We start from the raw sequence: 18107 nt of genomic DNA on the forward strand, positions 1-18107 counted from the left end.
TAGTTATTCCACAGACTTTGTAAGTCTTACAGACGTCCAGCAAGAAGAATACTGCTAGGGAGTATGGAAACCTGAAGGAGACAGAACTGGAAGAAGCCAGTATCACTGAAATATTCACTGCTGCTGGACCAGCAGAGCACATGTCAGCTTCATAAGGCATCATGGGGTGTCCATGTGCTCCTTTGGCCAAGGCATGCCCTATCCCAAGCACAGAGGTAAGTCCACACTATGGCCTTCAGCAACATACCAGTGTTGTCATCTGACTGCCTGACCACACAAACCACAACAAATCTAACACTTAAAATATGTTGGAAAAGCTTCTTAACAACCACCAGGCCTGAGTGTCCACTGAAAGGCCTCTATAACCTCTAGGCAGAGCCTTTAACAGGTTGCACAAGAAATCCACTGGGTCTGCTTGACTGTTTCCTAAGATTTGGTGTGAAGAAAGTTGAATGTACAGGCTGGAATTAGCAACAGTCAGTGGCAGAGACAAAGGAAGAGATCAAACCACACACTGTTCCATAGATAAACCCTTCTTCCCCCTGCTCAGCTTTGGTCCACACTCTTGATTAAATCACATAGGCTTAGAGTAATTTTTTTAAAGAAATAAATAAATTCTGTCAGAACTGACAGCCTGTAGAGAAACAGCAAAAAGTGCAATAGCTCATTTCCCACAAAAGAACAAAATAAACCCCAGAAGTTGAACAATGTTCACCCCTGATTACTGTGAAATTATTTTACCAGCAATGTCACAGAGTTCTGCATCAGAAGCATTAGCAAGGGCTTCCTCCAGTTCCGGCTCCAGAGTCACACTTTCCAAAACGGGATCCATCGGCTTCTGCTTGGGAATCCAAGCTTTTCCTATAAATGCAAAACGAGGTCACTCGGTATAAGCTACAGCACCCAGTTCACAGCTACTCTTGCAGATGCATTTCCATGTTGTGAGATTTGAAAAGTAGAAAGGACAGAGGGGGCACAAGAGAAAAATCAGAAGAGAAACTGAATCCCTTTCCATCAGCTTGGTCTGAGTCCTGCTGCGCTGCGAATGGGCTCAGCCCTTCCAGCAGGGCAGCATCCACAGAAATCCAACAGCACATTGGTACAGGATCATGGCTGTTCATAGCCCGGCACTCGGAAAGGCATGCACAGCCTGACCCTGCAGGTCCTCACCTCTCTGGAGGCTGCACAAAAGGGGTGAAGGTTTGCCAGCACTCAAGAGGGGCCTGTACCCAGCACTGTGCAGGATCAGTCCTGCCACTGAGACACCTCTTGCTGTTGTGCATGTTGGCAAGGCAGATGGCACATTGGTCAAAAGAGGGTGGAAAGGAGGTGGTGGAAAGGAGGTGGTGGAAAGGAGCAAGTAGAGACAGCACTTCAGTGAACACATGGGATGCAAGGAGGAGCAGGCTTAGGGCAGCTGCCCAAATAGCTCAACCCTATTGCAAAGAGCATGCCAGATGGAGATCCCTGTGCTTTATCTCTCTGGACAGCAAGAGGCCAAAAACCAGAGCTATTCCCTACGATTCAAAGGTGCAAATCCACAGGTCCAGCTGGTAATGCAAACCTGTTGTCTTAGCTGCTTGCTTATGGCCTTTTCCTAAGGGGGGTGTCTGCATGGACAGGAGGCTGGAGCTTTGAAGGCAGTGCTCCCTGCCAGTCCCCACCCCATTGCTTGTGGCAATCCTGGGCAAGCCACAATGCCTTCTCTGCCGGGGCTGGCTGCATCCCAGGAGGAATGGGAGAGTGACAGGGCTGATGGCCCTGCACAGCTGCTCCCAGCTCCTTACTGCTCATGCTGCAATGGGCAGCAGATCCTCCTCAGAGGCAGAATGGGTAGGTGTGGGATTTCACCGCATGGCATTTCACATCCACCTCTGACAGCCCAAAAGAAAAGAGAGAGGCTTGTGATGTTTTAACACTCCACAGCAGGGAGCAGTCTGCTGAGTAAATCCAGCATTGCTGGGACAGGGGGAGGAGGGCTCTGGGAACATTTTGGAGCAGTCCCCTCCCCTAAAATAGTCTTGGATCACTGCAGAGATAGTGGCTGCAAAAGGTCTGGCCTAGCATGCCAGCCAGGACTATTTTTGTCACCTCTCTGAAACCAGAGTCAGTGGCACCAGAAGGGAGAAACAATCCTGCTGCTCAGGGATATGCAGAAAGGGGCTAAATTTAGCCTCAAGGAAGAAGCAACTGCACCTCAGGGTCCCCTGGGGCAAAATGGAGGCTGCCATAAACAGCCTTTTGCTCCTGTGCTCTGCCTGCACGCTGCCACTCTGACAGAGAGCAGGAATCTGCCTCCTGGGACACAGCTGCCCTTGCAAAAATAGGCAGAGTGTCATGTGCCTGCACAGCCAGGCACCTTCTGGTACTCAGCAGCAAAATGTCTGCCCTGGCTTGGTGTGGAGATCTGGAACCCCTGTCCCACCAGATGCATGGCTGGGCAAGCTGTATGTACCTTCTGCAACAAGAGAAACAGGGCTAACTTAATTCTGCTGTCTTGCAGTAACTCCTTCGGACACCTCAATGACACCAGAATTTCTGGGCTTTAATTCTAGTTTAATTTTGGTTACCTAACTTCAGTCAATTTCTAAGTTTTAGAAAGTTTTGTATTTCAGTTATGCTTTGTTACAAGATGGAACTTTAAGTTAAACGGTGCACATATGATGAAGACAATGCATGACATTTTATGTCACAACACAGTACGTCTGCACACCCCAGCTCCCTCCCTGCCCAGCAGCACGGACAAGGACAGCACCTCCCATGGCCAACTAGTAAATCACCCTCCAAACTGCAAACGTGGTGATTTATTTACAGCTTCATCACAGCTATGAATATGTAATTTACCATCTCTGGCTCACAGTCAATGTAAGTAGTGTCTCCTCTCAACAGCGTGTTACAAATGAAAATATGAGATCACAACAGACTGAAGTATGATGCTACAGACTCAAAATGCTTGAAATAATTCTGCCTCCTGCAGAACACTGCTTCTACCTTATGGCCTAGCCAGGTGGGTAAGCAACACTGGACTGGGGCACATCTGAAAGGTATCAAACCACTCTTCCTGATAGCAGTCAATTTACTCATTTATTTCTCTCAAGGACTACTTTTTTTACTTTTTTTTTTTTAAATCTAAAAATACCACCTCAGATTTTATTAAATGAACAGATTTCCCACAAGCTGTTTTCAAGAGAGCCATGTCGGTCAGTAAGGAGGCATCTTTCAGAAAGACCTTCAGTTAGGAAAGATGTTCATAGGCCCACATTTTCATGCACTTTTTATTCATACAGGACAACCATTAGCATGAGTAGTGCTAATGCTGCAGGGGGGGATCACAGTACAGAGGGAGACACAACAGCTGAGAGAAGCTGCTGAGAAGCTCCTGGAATGCAGAGGCAAGGACTGACCAGACCGTGTCCCATGTCAGATGATATTTGGAGTTCTAACGGGAACAGGAAAGTCACTTGGATAATGGGTCATATATGAGAAAAACAGCAAAAGATGCCAGAAGCAGAGAAAAAGAAACGAGACAGAGAAAAACCCCTGCTCACAGCCCTCAGGGCCGTGCAGAGCAGGAGTGCAGCAGCCGCTGCAGGGTATAGCGCAGGAAGACACAAACAAGCAACCTGCAGGAGACTGGGAAATAAGGGTGGAGTTGTCAAGAGACTGTGAAAACTAGATGGGAACTGCTGGGCCTCATCATAGCTGCAGAGAGCTGTGGAGTTTCTTTACGGTGAGAAGCTCACAGAATCAAAATGGAGTGTGAAAGGCAACAGTGAAACGTGGAGCTTAACATGAGCAGCTCACAGGAGAACAGGGCAAGGTGGAACAGGAGAGGACAGAAGATGATTTCTTTCCCAGAACCTGATACAGATGCAGTGGCATGGGGATGGGAGAAGGCTGCATAGCGGTACAACTTCTGTCCAGCATTTAACAACATATCAGGTGGTGCCCAAATCAGCCAGCACAGGGGCCTCTTGGGCACACCCCAGTTTAGCACCCCCTGGGCTGGGGCTAGGCAGCAGAGAGAGCAGATTCACCACCGCAGTAGCGTCAAAAAGAAGTTTTATCAACACAGCTCAGACATAACCCTTCTGCAGTGCACCCACTATGGCTCCATTGTGATGCACCCAGTGTGGTGCAAGGGATGGCCATACCTCTCTTTTCGCCCGTGAAAGGAACCAAGTCTTCTCTGTCTTTAATGTCCTTTGCCTGCTTTTCTAGGTGGGCCATGAGCTCCTCCCTTTTGAATGGGCCAGTTGGTGGCTTTTGCGTCTGATCCCGCTGCCTGAGCCCGGCTGGCAAAAGTGCATTCTAGAAATGGAGGGGAGAAACATGGGTTATCTCTGCAGGCTACAATCCCCATCTGTCACTCTTCCCTCTACACTGCCCTCATTGCACCACCCTTCTTCCACAGTGCTGGACAATTTGCTTCTCCTTGTGTCAAAGGTTATCTTCATCCAGCCCCACTGATTCCCACATCATCCAAGACATGTGATGCTCCTTCCCCCCTTCAGTTTCAGATGCTGCCCAGTAGCTGTCTCTCTGCAACATCAGCTCCGGTCCTTTCTTCCTGGAAGCTCTCAGCCACCTTCCCCCCACTATATGAGTCTGTCCAAGTGCCCACATTGCTCCATGTGTCCCAACAAGAATCAGTTCAGTTAAATCTCATTCTCTGCTCTCTTTCACAGAGCAGATCAGAGAGTTGTGGTGGTCTCTTCTGCCTTTCAGGATCCATTAGAAAACTACACAGAGAAGATCACTTGGTTGCAGAGCAAAGCCCCTGTGAACCCCAGCTTTTTTTCCAAGCTGCCTCCTTGTTATTCAGTCACGTAAGCCTCCACGGGAAGTTGGTTTGTGCTTGACATATATGGCACGTAAACACCTGCTTATATTTAAATATAGAACAGCCTTAATGCAGTAAGTAAGACTATTCCCAGATTTGACACTAAGCATGTTCTTTAAAGCTTTACTGGATAGAAGTCAACATTTACTTTTTAAGACATCCAAGGTGATGCTGAACAACACACTGATTTTTCCATGCCTCCCTGATAAAAGGAGTTCATTATAATTTATATCTGTATCAGTGAAAAGCCTGGAAAGGAAAATTACTATGAGGAAGCAGTGATACCCAGGCAACCCTGGAGGGCAAGAAGTGTGTGAATTGCACAAGCAGGGAGGAGTAGGAGACAGCTTGCTTCCACAGGCTTCATGCCGTGAGAAGCAACTATGCAATCTTCAAGCAGACTACACCTGCACTGACAGATGTCCATAATTATTTTACCTTTCTTCATCTTTCACAGAATGCTGCCTGACTCTTTGTCCTCTGAGGTAGCTGTAACCATCAGCCCATACGCTTAATCCTGGGAGCTAGTTTGTCAGGTCTCAAATATTTTCCTGCATTACAATTAAAAATACTGACGATGCAATCTACATCACCCATCGTTTACTCCAGAAACACTAACTGCATGTTGCAGGAGCAATTTCTCACTTGGCAGTGCCCAAGCTCCTCGAGTAACATTGCCGCAAGCCAGAGGCCAGCCAGTTGGCTCTGCACATCCCTGCAACAGGACAGAGCTGTCTCCAAAAACCTTTCACCAGCTTGGCACCAGCAGACCCCACGTTTGCGTATGTGCAGCTCCTGCTGATGCTAGGAGGGTGCTAAAAATAAACTGTCCCACTTTGCAAAACTCTGGGATTTGGATTTCTGCCTAAATGGAGGAAAATACAAGACATTTGAAGTTTGTTACAAAAAACCCAAACCCAAAACACCAAAAAAACCCCAGAAAACCCTAAAACCAAGCAAGCCACAAAGCATTCCCTCCAAGGTGGCCTGCTCAGAAACAGAGATCCATTTTCCACAGGATTACTGCACTGCATCAGCACTGGCTCATATTGCTGGTGCAAATCACAGATGCTCATCACATTGGGAAAAGGGCAGGAAAACAGAAACAAAGATACACATGTAGACTGTGCTTCCAATGGCAAAATATTCTTCTGTGTATCTGCAGCCAGTCTCTTCCACTCTTGCTCCAAGTACAGGCTCTGCAAAGGATCCCACTGAAATACAGATTATTAATGCAGCCCACTCCCCCCACAATTACTAAGATTCACAACCTAATGTCTCAATTAAAAATTACTTACATCAGGATCCAGCTCTTCCAGTTCATTCTCTAACTTCCTGAGCTCCTCCTCTGTGAGAGCTCCAAGGATCTGATCTTCATCTAGGTCTCGGTATTTTTCTAGCTCCTTTCTGTAAGACATCTTAGAGGAGTCCCGTGGGTCTCACTCTCCTGCTGTAACAGAACCTGATATGAAAACAAGAAGTGTTAACTCTGAACACATGAAGCATGACGCTGCAGCCCGCCTGGCTGGGGAACACTGAACACTCCAGAGTTGGAGATTTGTGCTTAAAGCATAGCTGATTCCAAAAGATTGCTCAGGGCCCCCCTTTCATGTCCCACTCGAAGACAATTACCCACAGACGCGAGAGCAGCGCAGCTCCGGTAGCACATCGCCCCACATGGATTCATGGGACAGGACTGAGGAACGTCTTGGTACAGGACCCTGGCTAGGGATGTCTTTCTGCAAGCAGTGCTAGATGTTAATGTAGTATCCTAGGCACTTATTTATTTGAAGGACAATAGGTCATGAAGCATGCAGCTCTCATGTCCTTACAAGCCCCCAGTAACACTGCCCTGCACATGGCACTCCAGATAACATTGTTACCGGATGAGAAAACAGATTTGTAGCACCACTGAGTACCTCTGAGCCCTGAAAACCTCCACGAGGCTACAGTGCATGGCACTTCTTCCTGTGTTTTAAAGCCACAAGGAGATCAGGAAGTATTATCCACTCAGGTTCAGGAGGCTCCCAGTTAAACGTGGTATTTAGTGACCCACCTTTCCTTGGACAGCACATGTTTGCACTGCTGCCAGCTAAGCAGCTGACCTGTGTGCTACTGCACGTTCTACACCAATCCTTCAAGAGGAGAAGAGAATGGCCTATCTGGATAATCCCTGCTGACCCCAAGGCTTGGCCCATGTCTCCTAATATAATGTGCCATACACAATCATATGCACGTAACTGGACCTCGACAAGCAAAAAGACTGCAAAGAAAAAGGTGTGTTTAAAACATGCAGGTGGGTTAAAAGTACACTCAGCATAACACAAAAAAGCAACCCTGCTCTTTTGCTGAGAGTCTCCTTCTGCTCCACAGCACTGCTTGTACATTTATATTTTTTTGCAGAGAATACCGAGTCCTAGATAATTTAAAGTGACTTTTCTTAAAGTGTTGCTATTCTTTTGAGTGACATTTACATTAAAAATAACAGCAAGGCCTGTGTGTTTTTTACGAAGCCAAACATCTTTTGAGTTTCTATAAATGGTCTCTTTTCAGCCTTTGTGGAACGTCAGAGCCCTATTCTGAATCACATCTTTCCAGCTTTGCTTGTCCCCTCAGGACAGATTATGCTCTTATGATCACTCTTCATTAGTGGAGAAGTTTCTTTATACAAGTTACAACACAGCTGCTGTTGAAGATAGGAAAATTATCTTTAGCTTGGTCACAAAAGGGCACAGTAATGCACACATGCTTGCTCAACAGCAAGCCCTTAAATTTAGAAGCTGTCCTCTTGTCAGATGTTTGGTTCCCACTAGTGTGATGGCAATTCCTGCCTCACTCACATTCCTGCCACTCGCCACTTAGGAGGTGAAGCGTGAGGAGATGGTGCCTTCTTGATGGGAGAAACAGCCCCTGAAGCTCCCTCAGCTGGGAACTGAGAGGGTGAAAATCAGCTTTTCGCTGGGCTGGTTTGCTCCAAGGAGCAGCCATCAACCTGTGGGCACCAGAGGCAAGGGCAGCCAGGAGGGCAGAGAGGAAGCACTGGGGCTCAGTGGGTCTGGCTGGGTGACGGGGAAGGAACCCCACGCTGCAGTGCTTCACCAGTGCCCTGAAGCCCTCAGTGCAGGGCTCCCTGTGCTGCGAGGCTGGCGGGCAGCAGCCACACACCGGGCAGCCTACGAACCATGTCCAGCAGCTCAATCCCTGCAAGCCTGCCCTTCCTGCAGGCACAGAGAAGGGCAGAGCCTTTACTGCAGTTACCCATGAACACTGAGGCAGGAGATCCTAGAAAAGCAGCCTGGACTTGGATCTGGATACGTGCTGTGCTACTGCAGCCTTAGATTGCAGCGCATGAGCCACAACTAGCCTGGAATTCATGTGCCATATGTAGTTTTGACCATTCTGCCATGGAAGGAGCTGGAGCTAGGAGCAAGCAGAAAAGCAGAGAATAACCCACCCCAGGCTGCTAAATTCTCTATAGTGGCTTAAAATTCCTGCCACACACAGAGCAGTATCTGTCTTGGCTAGACGAGGACAACTATTCCCAGAGGCAGCCACAGACCCTTCCCAGGAATGCAGGCAAGACTGCAAGCAGGGGCCTGTCTGGGAGCAGAGTGCAGCCCCGCAGGGTGACCTTGTTGCCTCCCTCCAGAAGGACAGAGATGTCAGCACCGAGAGGCAGGACAGACACGGGATGTCAGTGCACACAGGCAACGCTTCTGGAAAACGCCTCGGGTTTCAAAGCATCTTGCAGAGATATGAAGCCGAGGCTGCATATAGCAAAGGCCCTGAGGGTTGAAGACAGGTGCAGAGCCTGCTGAAACGCAGCTGAAATCCCCGTGGAGAGAATTTAATTTGCTATGTACCCCAGAGAGAAGTGTCGGGGGGCACAGTGCCCTCCCAGACCTGCGGGTGCAGCCTGACGGTGCTGGCGCCTCGCACATCTCCTGCAGAGAGCACACTGGGAGGACTGCTCACAGGAGCACCAGCCTTGCCCGTGGCAGCAGGACATTCTGTTCTGCTCCCCTGCCTGCAGAACCTGCCGTTCAGCACCGTGTCCTCCAGCACGGCCTCCAGGACCAGTATGTTCGCTGGCATTCCCTTATCTCCACATCCCAGGCCTCTTCTACCCTATCTTGCTAATGAGTGCTGGGAGAAAAAGCAAACCAGCCCATCTGCTCTAAATGGAAGGAAGAGGGCTTTGAACTGCCAGTGATAAGGTAAATTCTGCCTAAATGTGATTGTTTTCATTTGTACAGAGTACTGAAACACCCACCACCACAAAACAGCTCTCCCTGACTTGTGTGAGTACAAGCATGGTTTAACACAGGTCCCACCTTACCTGAGCTCAAACTAAACAACAAGATCCTTCAGCACAACTTGAGTTCTCACTCTTTTTCATTAACCCTATCACTCTCCATTCGATCAACCAGGGAGGCATCACAAAAGAATATAATTGCAAAATGCAGATACTGCACAGAACTGACACTGCCGCAGCTTTAAGTCCTCAAAAATTTGAAATTCATATAGACTACAAAGACAGCAAGATATTAGGTGTCTTTGTTCAAAGTACTTGTCAGTCACACAGGAAGACAGCCCAAGCACTTGCACTCAGTAAGTCTGAACAGCACACAGGCTGGAATGCACAACAATCGTTAAAACTGTTAAAGGAGAAAACTTTAATTGGCTGGGAGATAATAAAAGGTCATCTTCAGGAAAGACTGATCTTACCATGAATATGGGAAAACCAAACCAAACCAAACCAAACAACATTGCTAATCTTGAGGGCGATAGAACAGTTTCTTTCTGAAGGATTCAAAAGTGCTGAGCAAACAAATGGATGCTGAAAATAAGTGAAAATGAAAAGCATCCTGTATGACACTGGAAATAATCCTTTCACAGTGCTTTGCACTGGTACAGCCCCCTGCAGCACCATAACCTTTTTGGGGTGCCGAAACCTGAGAGCAGCACTGACGTCTGCACAGGGAAACGGTGGGAATCCATCTGGGAAAGCTGCCCACGTGGGCCCACTGTTTCACCACCCGCCGAGGGCAGGCATCAGTACTTGGCTGTGCTCTTCAGGTGGGTGAGCAGGGAGGGCAGGAGCAGGGCAGCAATGGGCTTAGGCTACAGCAGGCTGCTCGGAAAGGCTGTGGAGCAGCACCAAGTTGAAGGGTCCGCTGGATTATCCCCCCGTGATCCAACAGCTCCAGGAAAAAGAACAAATGAGGAGAGGAAGAAGTGGGTAAAGTGACAGGAAGAGCAGCAAGACAAATTTGAAGAAAATACAAAACTGTCGCAGTGGAAGCCGCGGGTGCTGTGTCGGGCATGCCGTGTGACACATCTGGTGCATGTTGTGTGACACATCTGGTGCATGTTGTGTGACACATCTGGCCGGGCAGCCCAGCGCCTCCCCGCACACCCTCCCGCGCCAGCATGCCAACAGCAGGACAGCACAGAAAGCACTTCCCTTCAGCAAAATGCAGGGAGAAAGAGCAACCAAGCTCAGCAAAGGTGCAGGGCTTTCCAGGGATAAATTCTGTTATCAGTCCAAGCCAAGCCTGGCTCGGGGGTCTGCCCAGGCTGCAGCGTGCAGCACCATGCCCAAGGCTCAGCACGTGGGAGGGTCTGGGGCATCCCTCGCCACACCCAACAACCACCAAAGGCAGAGGACAGGAATTCTGTGTTCTCTGCCACACAATGAGAGCCATGCCTGAAAAAAAATTAACATCCCTGCCCCAGACAGCCCATGAGTCTACCACAAAAGCTTTCCTGTGCTCTGAAATGTGAAAGCAGACCACGGGGCTTGGGTTTTGGGATAAGGAGGTAGCCAAGCATGACCAGCATAGCTATTGATGATTCTTGAAAAAACTGCCAAGTTTGAAGTCTGAAGTCTTTTCAGGATGAAAGCTGTATTTAAGGAGCAGTGAAGGCAGGAATTCATATCATGAGGGATGGCTTGAAAACTGTTCCTGCTTGACTCACACAGGGTCTTCATTTATGAGATTTTTTTTTTTTTACAGCTTAAGTATAAATCTGAGTCAAAGTCCAGAGTTACTATTTTGCAGTATAAAAATAACAAACCAATATCAACCATCCCCTCTACAGCTGCTACAATAATATTTTTTTTTTCCTTTGACTTGCAGCATAACTTAAAAGATAAATGCCAGTGGCTGGGATTTTTTTTGATGGAGGAGCTATACATACCTCAAGTGACCATTTCCTATAAATTCAAGAGAAACTAGTATGTACCTTCTGTGCATACACTTAAATCTCAGTGAGTCACCCAGGTGCAGATCCAAGATGCATGCTGTGCAGATGAGAGGAAAAAATCACCTCCAGCTTTTTTCTAAATAAAAACTGTCTTCTTATGTGGTCAGTCCTCTGACAAACCTTAAAGCCAGTGGTGAACCTTAATGAAATCTCATGCAGGACTCAGACCCTTATTTCTCAGGAAGCTGCACATGTGTGCAAAGGGTCTGTCAGCCTAGAGATCTTCTCTGGCTGACAGTCAGGAAATGAAGGAGAGCTGGGGCACTTGCACAGTGGTCTAAGGCTAGGTGGGGGTTACCAGAAGCACTTGGAGGAGGGATAGCTGTTACACACATAATGTTGGAGCAGGCAGGGTGGGGATGTACAGATGAAGGAGATCAACCCACCAAAAAGCAAGTCTCTGCTGATTCTCCCCTCCTGGGACAATTTTCAAATCCTGAGCTTGCACCCCAACATAATTAGGTGCTGATGACTCCATGGTCAACTATGCTTTTTGAGTCACTGGGCAACCAGACATAACCAGCTCCCTGCAGTTTCAAGAACTGACCAACAAATTATGGCCAGATCCAGTAGCAACAAGGGGAAAGATGCACATCAGCCCCCTGAGACCACATCTAAAAATGGGAATCTATATGAATTGTGCAAAACCCAGCAGGAAATCAGAGCAGAGCAGAGGAGGAGCTGGATCCATCCCCAGTGTCATGACACAGCCACACACAATAGAAGTCTTCACTGGTGGGTGCTTGTGACCACGACTGACCCTGCCCACAAGGGGAGTCAGTGCAGCTGTGCTGGTACAGACGTGTCTCCTCCCAGCAAACATCAGGTGCAAACATCACACCTCGGCCCCACAGTCCCTTCTCTCACAGACACAACAGAGCCCTGTAGTGGCTTTGCTAGCGAGTACATGTCCTGAACCTGAGGTACAGACCTTCAAAAGTTTATTTTTGAATGTACATTGTTCTTCTTAAAATGAAAGGAAGATAAATGCCTAAGACCAGTCCTTTAGGGTAATGGGCTCCTGCACGTTTCTGTAGATCCCTTTTCAAGCAGATCTCATTTTATAGTCAGAAAGGAAAGCATCATTTTAACAAGCCATAAACACACAGCCAGGCTGCAGCATCAAGTACTGTTGGCCTGCCTGGGCTCTACACCATCTCCTTGAATGTACAAGATGATGAAAACTCTAGTTAAAGCTACAAAAGACTTTTGCTAGACTCTGCTCTAGGTTTGGAGTCCAAGATGCATTAGGAAGTGTCCAGCCAGGAGACCTATGTGGGAGACCCAAAGGGGACCCTCTGCTTAACACCCCTGAGCATGCAGCTGGATGCTGCAATGCTATTTGATGTCTGCAATAGAAGACAGGTCTTTCCAAACTGAACAAGCAAAAGGAATTGGACTTATTCAGTCTGGAGAGGGGAAGACTGCAGAGGAACCCAACCGCAGTCAGTCATGTGCTGCCTAAAGGGAAATGTTTTTTAAAGAAGAAAAACCACAAATTCTGGACGAGGAGGGTGGACAGAGAAAAGACAGGGGATGCTCTGGATGGTGAGAAGCTCTGCCATGTCAGATGTGGAAAGCAGAGCACACACTCTCATTGCTCCAGGCAAGTCAGCCATCAACAAGAAAGACTGAGGCACGCTCAGCCTCTTTGCAGGAGGCTCACTCTCAAGCAAATCCAACAGCAAATCTGCTGTCCCTTCAGGAAACTGAAACTTCTCCAAGGAAGATTTAGGTTTCCTCCCAACTAGTAGCTGTTAATCTAAGACATCCTGAAATTCATATTTGAAAGGAAACATCTGGAAGAAAGCATTTTGTGTCTCTCAAAGCACATGACTTCTCACTCTTGAAGTGACATGCCAGCCATGCAGAACATGTAACACTATCTGGAGTTACCACCACCACCCAAACCCCTGCAGCAGTGAAGTCCAATAGGCCATAGGCAAGACTTACTGATGATGCAGCTTTACTCCCATGGATAGATATCCTCATGTCAGAGCTGACATTCCCATCCTTGACAGCTCCACAGCAAACATCTTGTTGTCTGAGGTGATGCACACACTGGGGAAGGCTCCTTGCACTCAAGGTAAGTAACCTCTCCCTTTATCCACTAGTGCTGAGGAAAGTCTCACACTGCTTGTACTCTCCTCAGTCTTCTCAGCTCACCCAGTGCCTGACCCAGTATCCAGAAACTGCCTGTATCTCCTGGCTCTCCTGCTGTCACTAGCCCTGCAGCCTGCAAGCCACACAACTCAATACTGGCGCTCACCAAGTGGTCTTTGTCATCAGCAAATAGCCTGGATGTTTGGTGACCAGGCCAAGAACTAACAAAGCCCAAACACAAAGCATCCCAGCTGTATCTCCCCCACTTCACATATTTTTAAGACACACACTTGTAAACAGAGTTATGTGTTCTCCTATTTGGGGTGAGGTGCTCTCATGCACCTGGCATGCACAGAGCTGTTTAATTACTAATCCCTGCAAAAAGCATGTGGGCACACTTGAGTCATTAGTGACACTCTGCACCCAGTTCCTGCTCTGTAACTTGAACCCTTCCACTTGGAACCTTCACAGCCAGCAAAATCTCCTCTGGAAAGCGATCCTGGGTTTCTTACTGGGTTTCTCTTAGTCCTCAGACGGACACCCCTGTTTCTGTGACACACTCTGGTTTTGCAGGGAGCCTGATGGGTGCATTGTGAACACAGAGCAGAAAGACTCCTTTCTTGCACTGAGCAGTGCCTCACATCCTCAGACAGGCAATGGCCATGTCGTAAAAGAGCCCTGCCAGACTGCCAAAGAGCCAAAGGACAGTGTGCTACTAACACAGTCATCTGTTAGTAACCCATGAATGTCTGCACATCCCAATCCCACCCTGCTGCTAGCGTGGCTGAAGCACAGGGAATGGCAGTGAAATGCCCTACCAAGGTGCAGCTAATCAGCCCCAGACAGGCTGATGCTTAATTAACACAGAAGCCCAATGAGCACTGTTCCAGCAGCAGTGAGTATGCAGGGTGCACCAAACCTGAACGAGGCACTTAACAGAGGCAAGACCCCCACACCATCCTGCAAGGACTGCAGACGCAAAGAGAACAGCTCCAGCTGGGAGAGCTAGCAAGCTGCACAGAGCCTGCATGGGCAAGAGCTCTGGGGAGCATCACTGCAACCTTGCTTCCAAGCTTCTCCCCAGGCTGCTGCCAGCCATAGTGTCCTGGGATGTACAGGCTTTGGTCTGAGCCAGGATAACCTCTGTTATGAGTTTATCTCATTCACCATGAACAAGTAGGAAGAATTCCCTCCCAGGAGGGTGATGCAGCTCTAAGGCAAGGCTTCATGAAGTGGGGGAATCTCCATCTTTGGGGATTTGCAGACACAGGCCATGTGAAGCCAGAGCCTTCCTATCTGAGGAGAGGTCTGCTGTGAGGTGGGGATGGGCTAGAGAGCCACAGAGCCTCCCGTGGGGCTGCACCCACGTGCCCAAGGACATGGGGGCATTTAGCACCATGGAACACAACTTTCTGTCCTGTTTCTTCCAAGAGCCTGGTAATTTTACCAAGTGAAGACATTTTGTCTACAGGTCTCTGTCTGATAGAGGAGTGAAGACAGTCTTCCTAGCTCATGATGTGCAAATGACTGTCAGCTACAGAGGAAAACAACCAGAAGGCAGATCAGAGTTTCCTTCCCCCAAGCTGTGCTTTCACAAAAACTCCACATACCTGAAAAACAGTGAAGCAGCATGCAGAAAAGTACAATTCACCTGCAAACACTACATTTAGTAGCACACTGCTCTGGGTAATAGGAGTTACACATCTGGCAACAGAGGACTGGTGCTTCTTACAAAAGGCTAATTCAGGATCTTTTGTAAAGATAAATCAAACGGCCCTTTGGGTGAATGAAAGTAAAACTAGGGGGAAGAAAATCAGTAATGAGATAGACCAGACTATTTCCATATCTGTTTGGCTTTCCCAAATACAGTAAGGGGGTGAGGGGGAAGCAGCATATTTCCAATATTATCCAAAACCACAGTATCTGGAGAAAAGGCAGCAGATCATCACAGCTGAGAAGAGTGTGAAGAGCAAGATGAGTCAGGCTGGAAGACAATGCAGTGCTGGAGGAGGGGTGGGGGAAGAGCCCTGACGGGGGAAAACAGAGACTTTGAAATGAGAAGCAGCAAGCCTGTGATGCAGCGTGCTTGTTGGAATACCCAGACGTGTGTGCATTAGGGCAACAGGCACAGAGGCTGTCTAGAGACAGCACTGCAAAAGGCATTTGGCTTCGGGCGCTGCAGTGCGAGCAAGGTGGTGTTTGGCTTTCATGTTGTAGCCCAGCTCCTCCTTTCAAGAGGGCGAAAGAGCTCACTACTATAACCTGAAGTAGGTGTTCCATGCCCAAAAATCTTGCCCAGTATTTGCTCTATCAGATAGTCTGAGAAAAGGTGCCACCTCTCAGCATAAATCTTAAGGAAGTCACTCTTCACTGCTGCATGATCTGGCAGGTCACACATGAGAAAGGGATTAAAAAAAAAATTAAAACTCTTAAAACCAACTTCAGTCACATGGCTGAACACACTTGTGGCTCAAGGCCCAACATCCAAGGAAAGATGTAAAGCGAGTAGAAAGGACCTCCACATAAGGGGGGAGCAGCTGGCTCTGAAGGGAGGCAGAGGGCTGTGGATTCTGCCCAACAAACCATCCATGACTATTTAAAAAGCAGAGGGCAACAGATGAGCACACGAGTGAGAGCAGAAGCTGTGTCCATCTGAGCGAAGAAAGGTTATCTTTTAGGATAGACAATGCTTTTCAAGGCAGTCACTATTTCAAGCTGGAGAAAGTAGGACCAAGGCAAACACAACAAACGGCCTCAAGGAGCCTCTCCCCCTGCTAATTTCCACTTTTCTCTTACAAACGCAGCACAGCTTTCTAGCGATCCATTTTCTGGAAAACTGTCTCCTAGAAGGGGTCCCTGGATTACAAGCGCAAGTGAAAACAGTAAAAAAGGACTCTCGGTGCCCTCTGCAACCCGCTCAGCACCGCGCAGAGCCCTCTCCCACCATGCCCACCGGGATTTGCCGCGGACACGCGTGAGCGCCGCCGGCTGCCATCCATCCCAGCGCCTCCGCTCCCGGCCCGGGATCGCGGCTGCCGCAGCGCCTGCCGCCGGCTCCGCGCATCCCGGCGCAGCGCTCCCCTCCGGCACGGCTCCCGGCAGGCAGGCAGGCAGGGAGGGCGACCCAGCGCCCAAGCAGTGCCCTTGCTGCGCGCTGCCCGGACCGCTATTTCTGTCCGTGCCGGCCAAATACTCTGCCCCGATACGGGCCGGGCCCGCCGCCCCTTCGCCCGCTTACCGCACCGTGCGCCGAGCCGAGCCGAGCCGAGCCGAGCCGAGCCGAGCCGAGCCGAGCCGAGCCGAGCCGAGCCCGGGCGGCTCGTCCTGGCCGCGCCGGCTCCGCCGCTGCCGGGGGCGGGGGTCCGTCCCGGCCGCGGCCCCGGCCCGGCCGTCACTCAGCGGGGCCGGCCCCGCCGCCCCTCCCGGCCGGGAACAGCTGCGCCCGGCCCGGCCCCGCCCGGCCCGGTTTGCTCCGTCCGTACCCTCCGCCCGCACTCGCGGCGGCAAGCGCGCTCCGTGCATCCCCAGGGCGGCTGCGGAGGGTGGCAGCAAGAGCAGCGTTTGTTCCCAGAGGGTCTTTCCGGCTTTTTAACGAGTCAGACACGCTGGAGCTTGCCTTTTGTCCCGTGGCAACGTCCTTCACAGATGCTTCGGCAAACTGCTTTTTTTTGGGAAACCCCGCAAGTTATACACGCATCTTCTTGGGGATCCACGACACTGTAAAGCACCCTGAGACTGCGGCTGGAAAAACTCCTTCCCGGGAGAAGTGGTGCAGCACTGGACAGGGGGAGCAGGGAGCCGCAAGGCTCAGCCAGAGGAAGTCCTGGCACCCCAGGCCTCTGGCTGGACGGCCCCACTACCAGCACTGCTGGCGACCTGTTGCTGCAGCCATGGGCACTTTATAAACGCTACTTCCCCACAATTGCCATCTGTATCTATGCACCTACTAATCCCGCGCCGTACTTTACTCCCTGTCAGTTTGCCCCGTACATCCAGCGACAGCCACTAGAGCTGCTCCAAGTCTGCAGTCAGCCCAGGAGAGCTGCCTTCCAGGAGACCCTTCTGGTATCAAGTTCTAACATTGCTGCCAAATCTCCTTTCCCCTGTGTCACCTTTGAGTCACTTCAAAGCCCCATGGATTTATCCTTTAATGATTTTTTACCAAATCTCCCAAAAAGTGTCAGCCCCAAGCTGCTCCTTGGCTCTGCTGTCTAGTCTCCACCAGCAGCCACAAGCCAAGAGTGGAGAGGTTTACCAGAGGTGGCCAGTCCATGTGAATGCTTCTCTAGCCCCGTACTTCCCAAACCCTAGTGATGACCTTCATCTAAAAATGTCTCCAGATGCCATGAGAGAGTACTTGGCTTTTTTTTTTACATGACCTGCCTGGCACTGAAATTCCATGTCCTGTGGCATTTGGAGGAAGATTTGCAGTTAGCTCTGAAAATACTGCTCCCAGCTAGGACAAAGGAAGGATACAAACGGGGGCTGTGCCAAGCACCAGACTCAGCGCATGTCTCCTTGAGGCGAGCAGGCCCAAGTCACTGGCATCATCCCAGCTGCTGGCAGGAGAAAAGAGGGTGTTTAGAACCACCCAATTCACCCAAATGCCTGTTTGTCCAGGCTAAAGAAGCCTGACAGACAGGTACAAGATCAGACCTGGATGCCAGTTTCCCTGCCACCTGTTCACCAAGTGCCTTTCTCCAGGGCATGCAAGCTGGGAGAAGCTCAGGAATTGATCCACTGGCACCACTGAGCTTCTCTACATGCCCACAATGGTTTTGCACTCAGAGATACATTTGATACACTTTTTTTAAAATCCCATCTGGCTGCTGTCAGATGTAGCTTTGTGGGCATCAGAACCTCATCCGAGGTGTCTTGGTCCCCGCAGAAT

The 18107-nt window shown here is 49.5% G+C and overlaps 1 protein-coding gene across 3 annotated transcripts in view; it reads right to left on the reverse strand.

Annotated features, from left to right (window-relative positions):
- The window catches only part of TMOD1 (tropomodulin 1), a 25772-nt gene extending 8978 nt beyond the window's left edge, over positions 1-16794 (reverse strand). Inside the window, exons 1-4 of one of the 3 annotated variants that reach the window (XM_064405202.1) lie at positions 16699-16794; positions 6142-6305; positions 4155-4311; positions 742-861 (exon numbers count right to left, since the gene is read on the reverse strand). In XM_064405202.1, the coding sequence (XP_064261272.1) occupies positions 742-861; positions 4155-4311; positions 6142-6261 (397 nt within the window). In that variant the 5' untranslated portion in view covers positions 6262-6305; positions 16699-16794. Of the gene's footprint in view, positions 1-741; positions 862-4154; positions 4312-6141; positions 6306-16454; positions 16659-16698 lie in introns of those variants that run through there. The other 2 variants (XM_064405203.1, XM_064405201.1) reach the window with 2 other exon arrangements.
- Positions 16795-18107: the final 1313 nt, after the last annotated feature.

This window comes from Passer domesticus, chromosome Z (assembly GCF_036417665.1).
Source record: "Passer domesticus isolate bPasDom1 chromosome Z, bPasDom1.hap1, whole genome shotgun sequence".
NCBI classification, from domain to species: Eukaryota; Metazoa; Chordata; class Aves; order Passeriformes; family Passeridae; genus Passer; species Passer domesticus.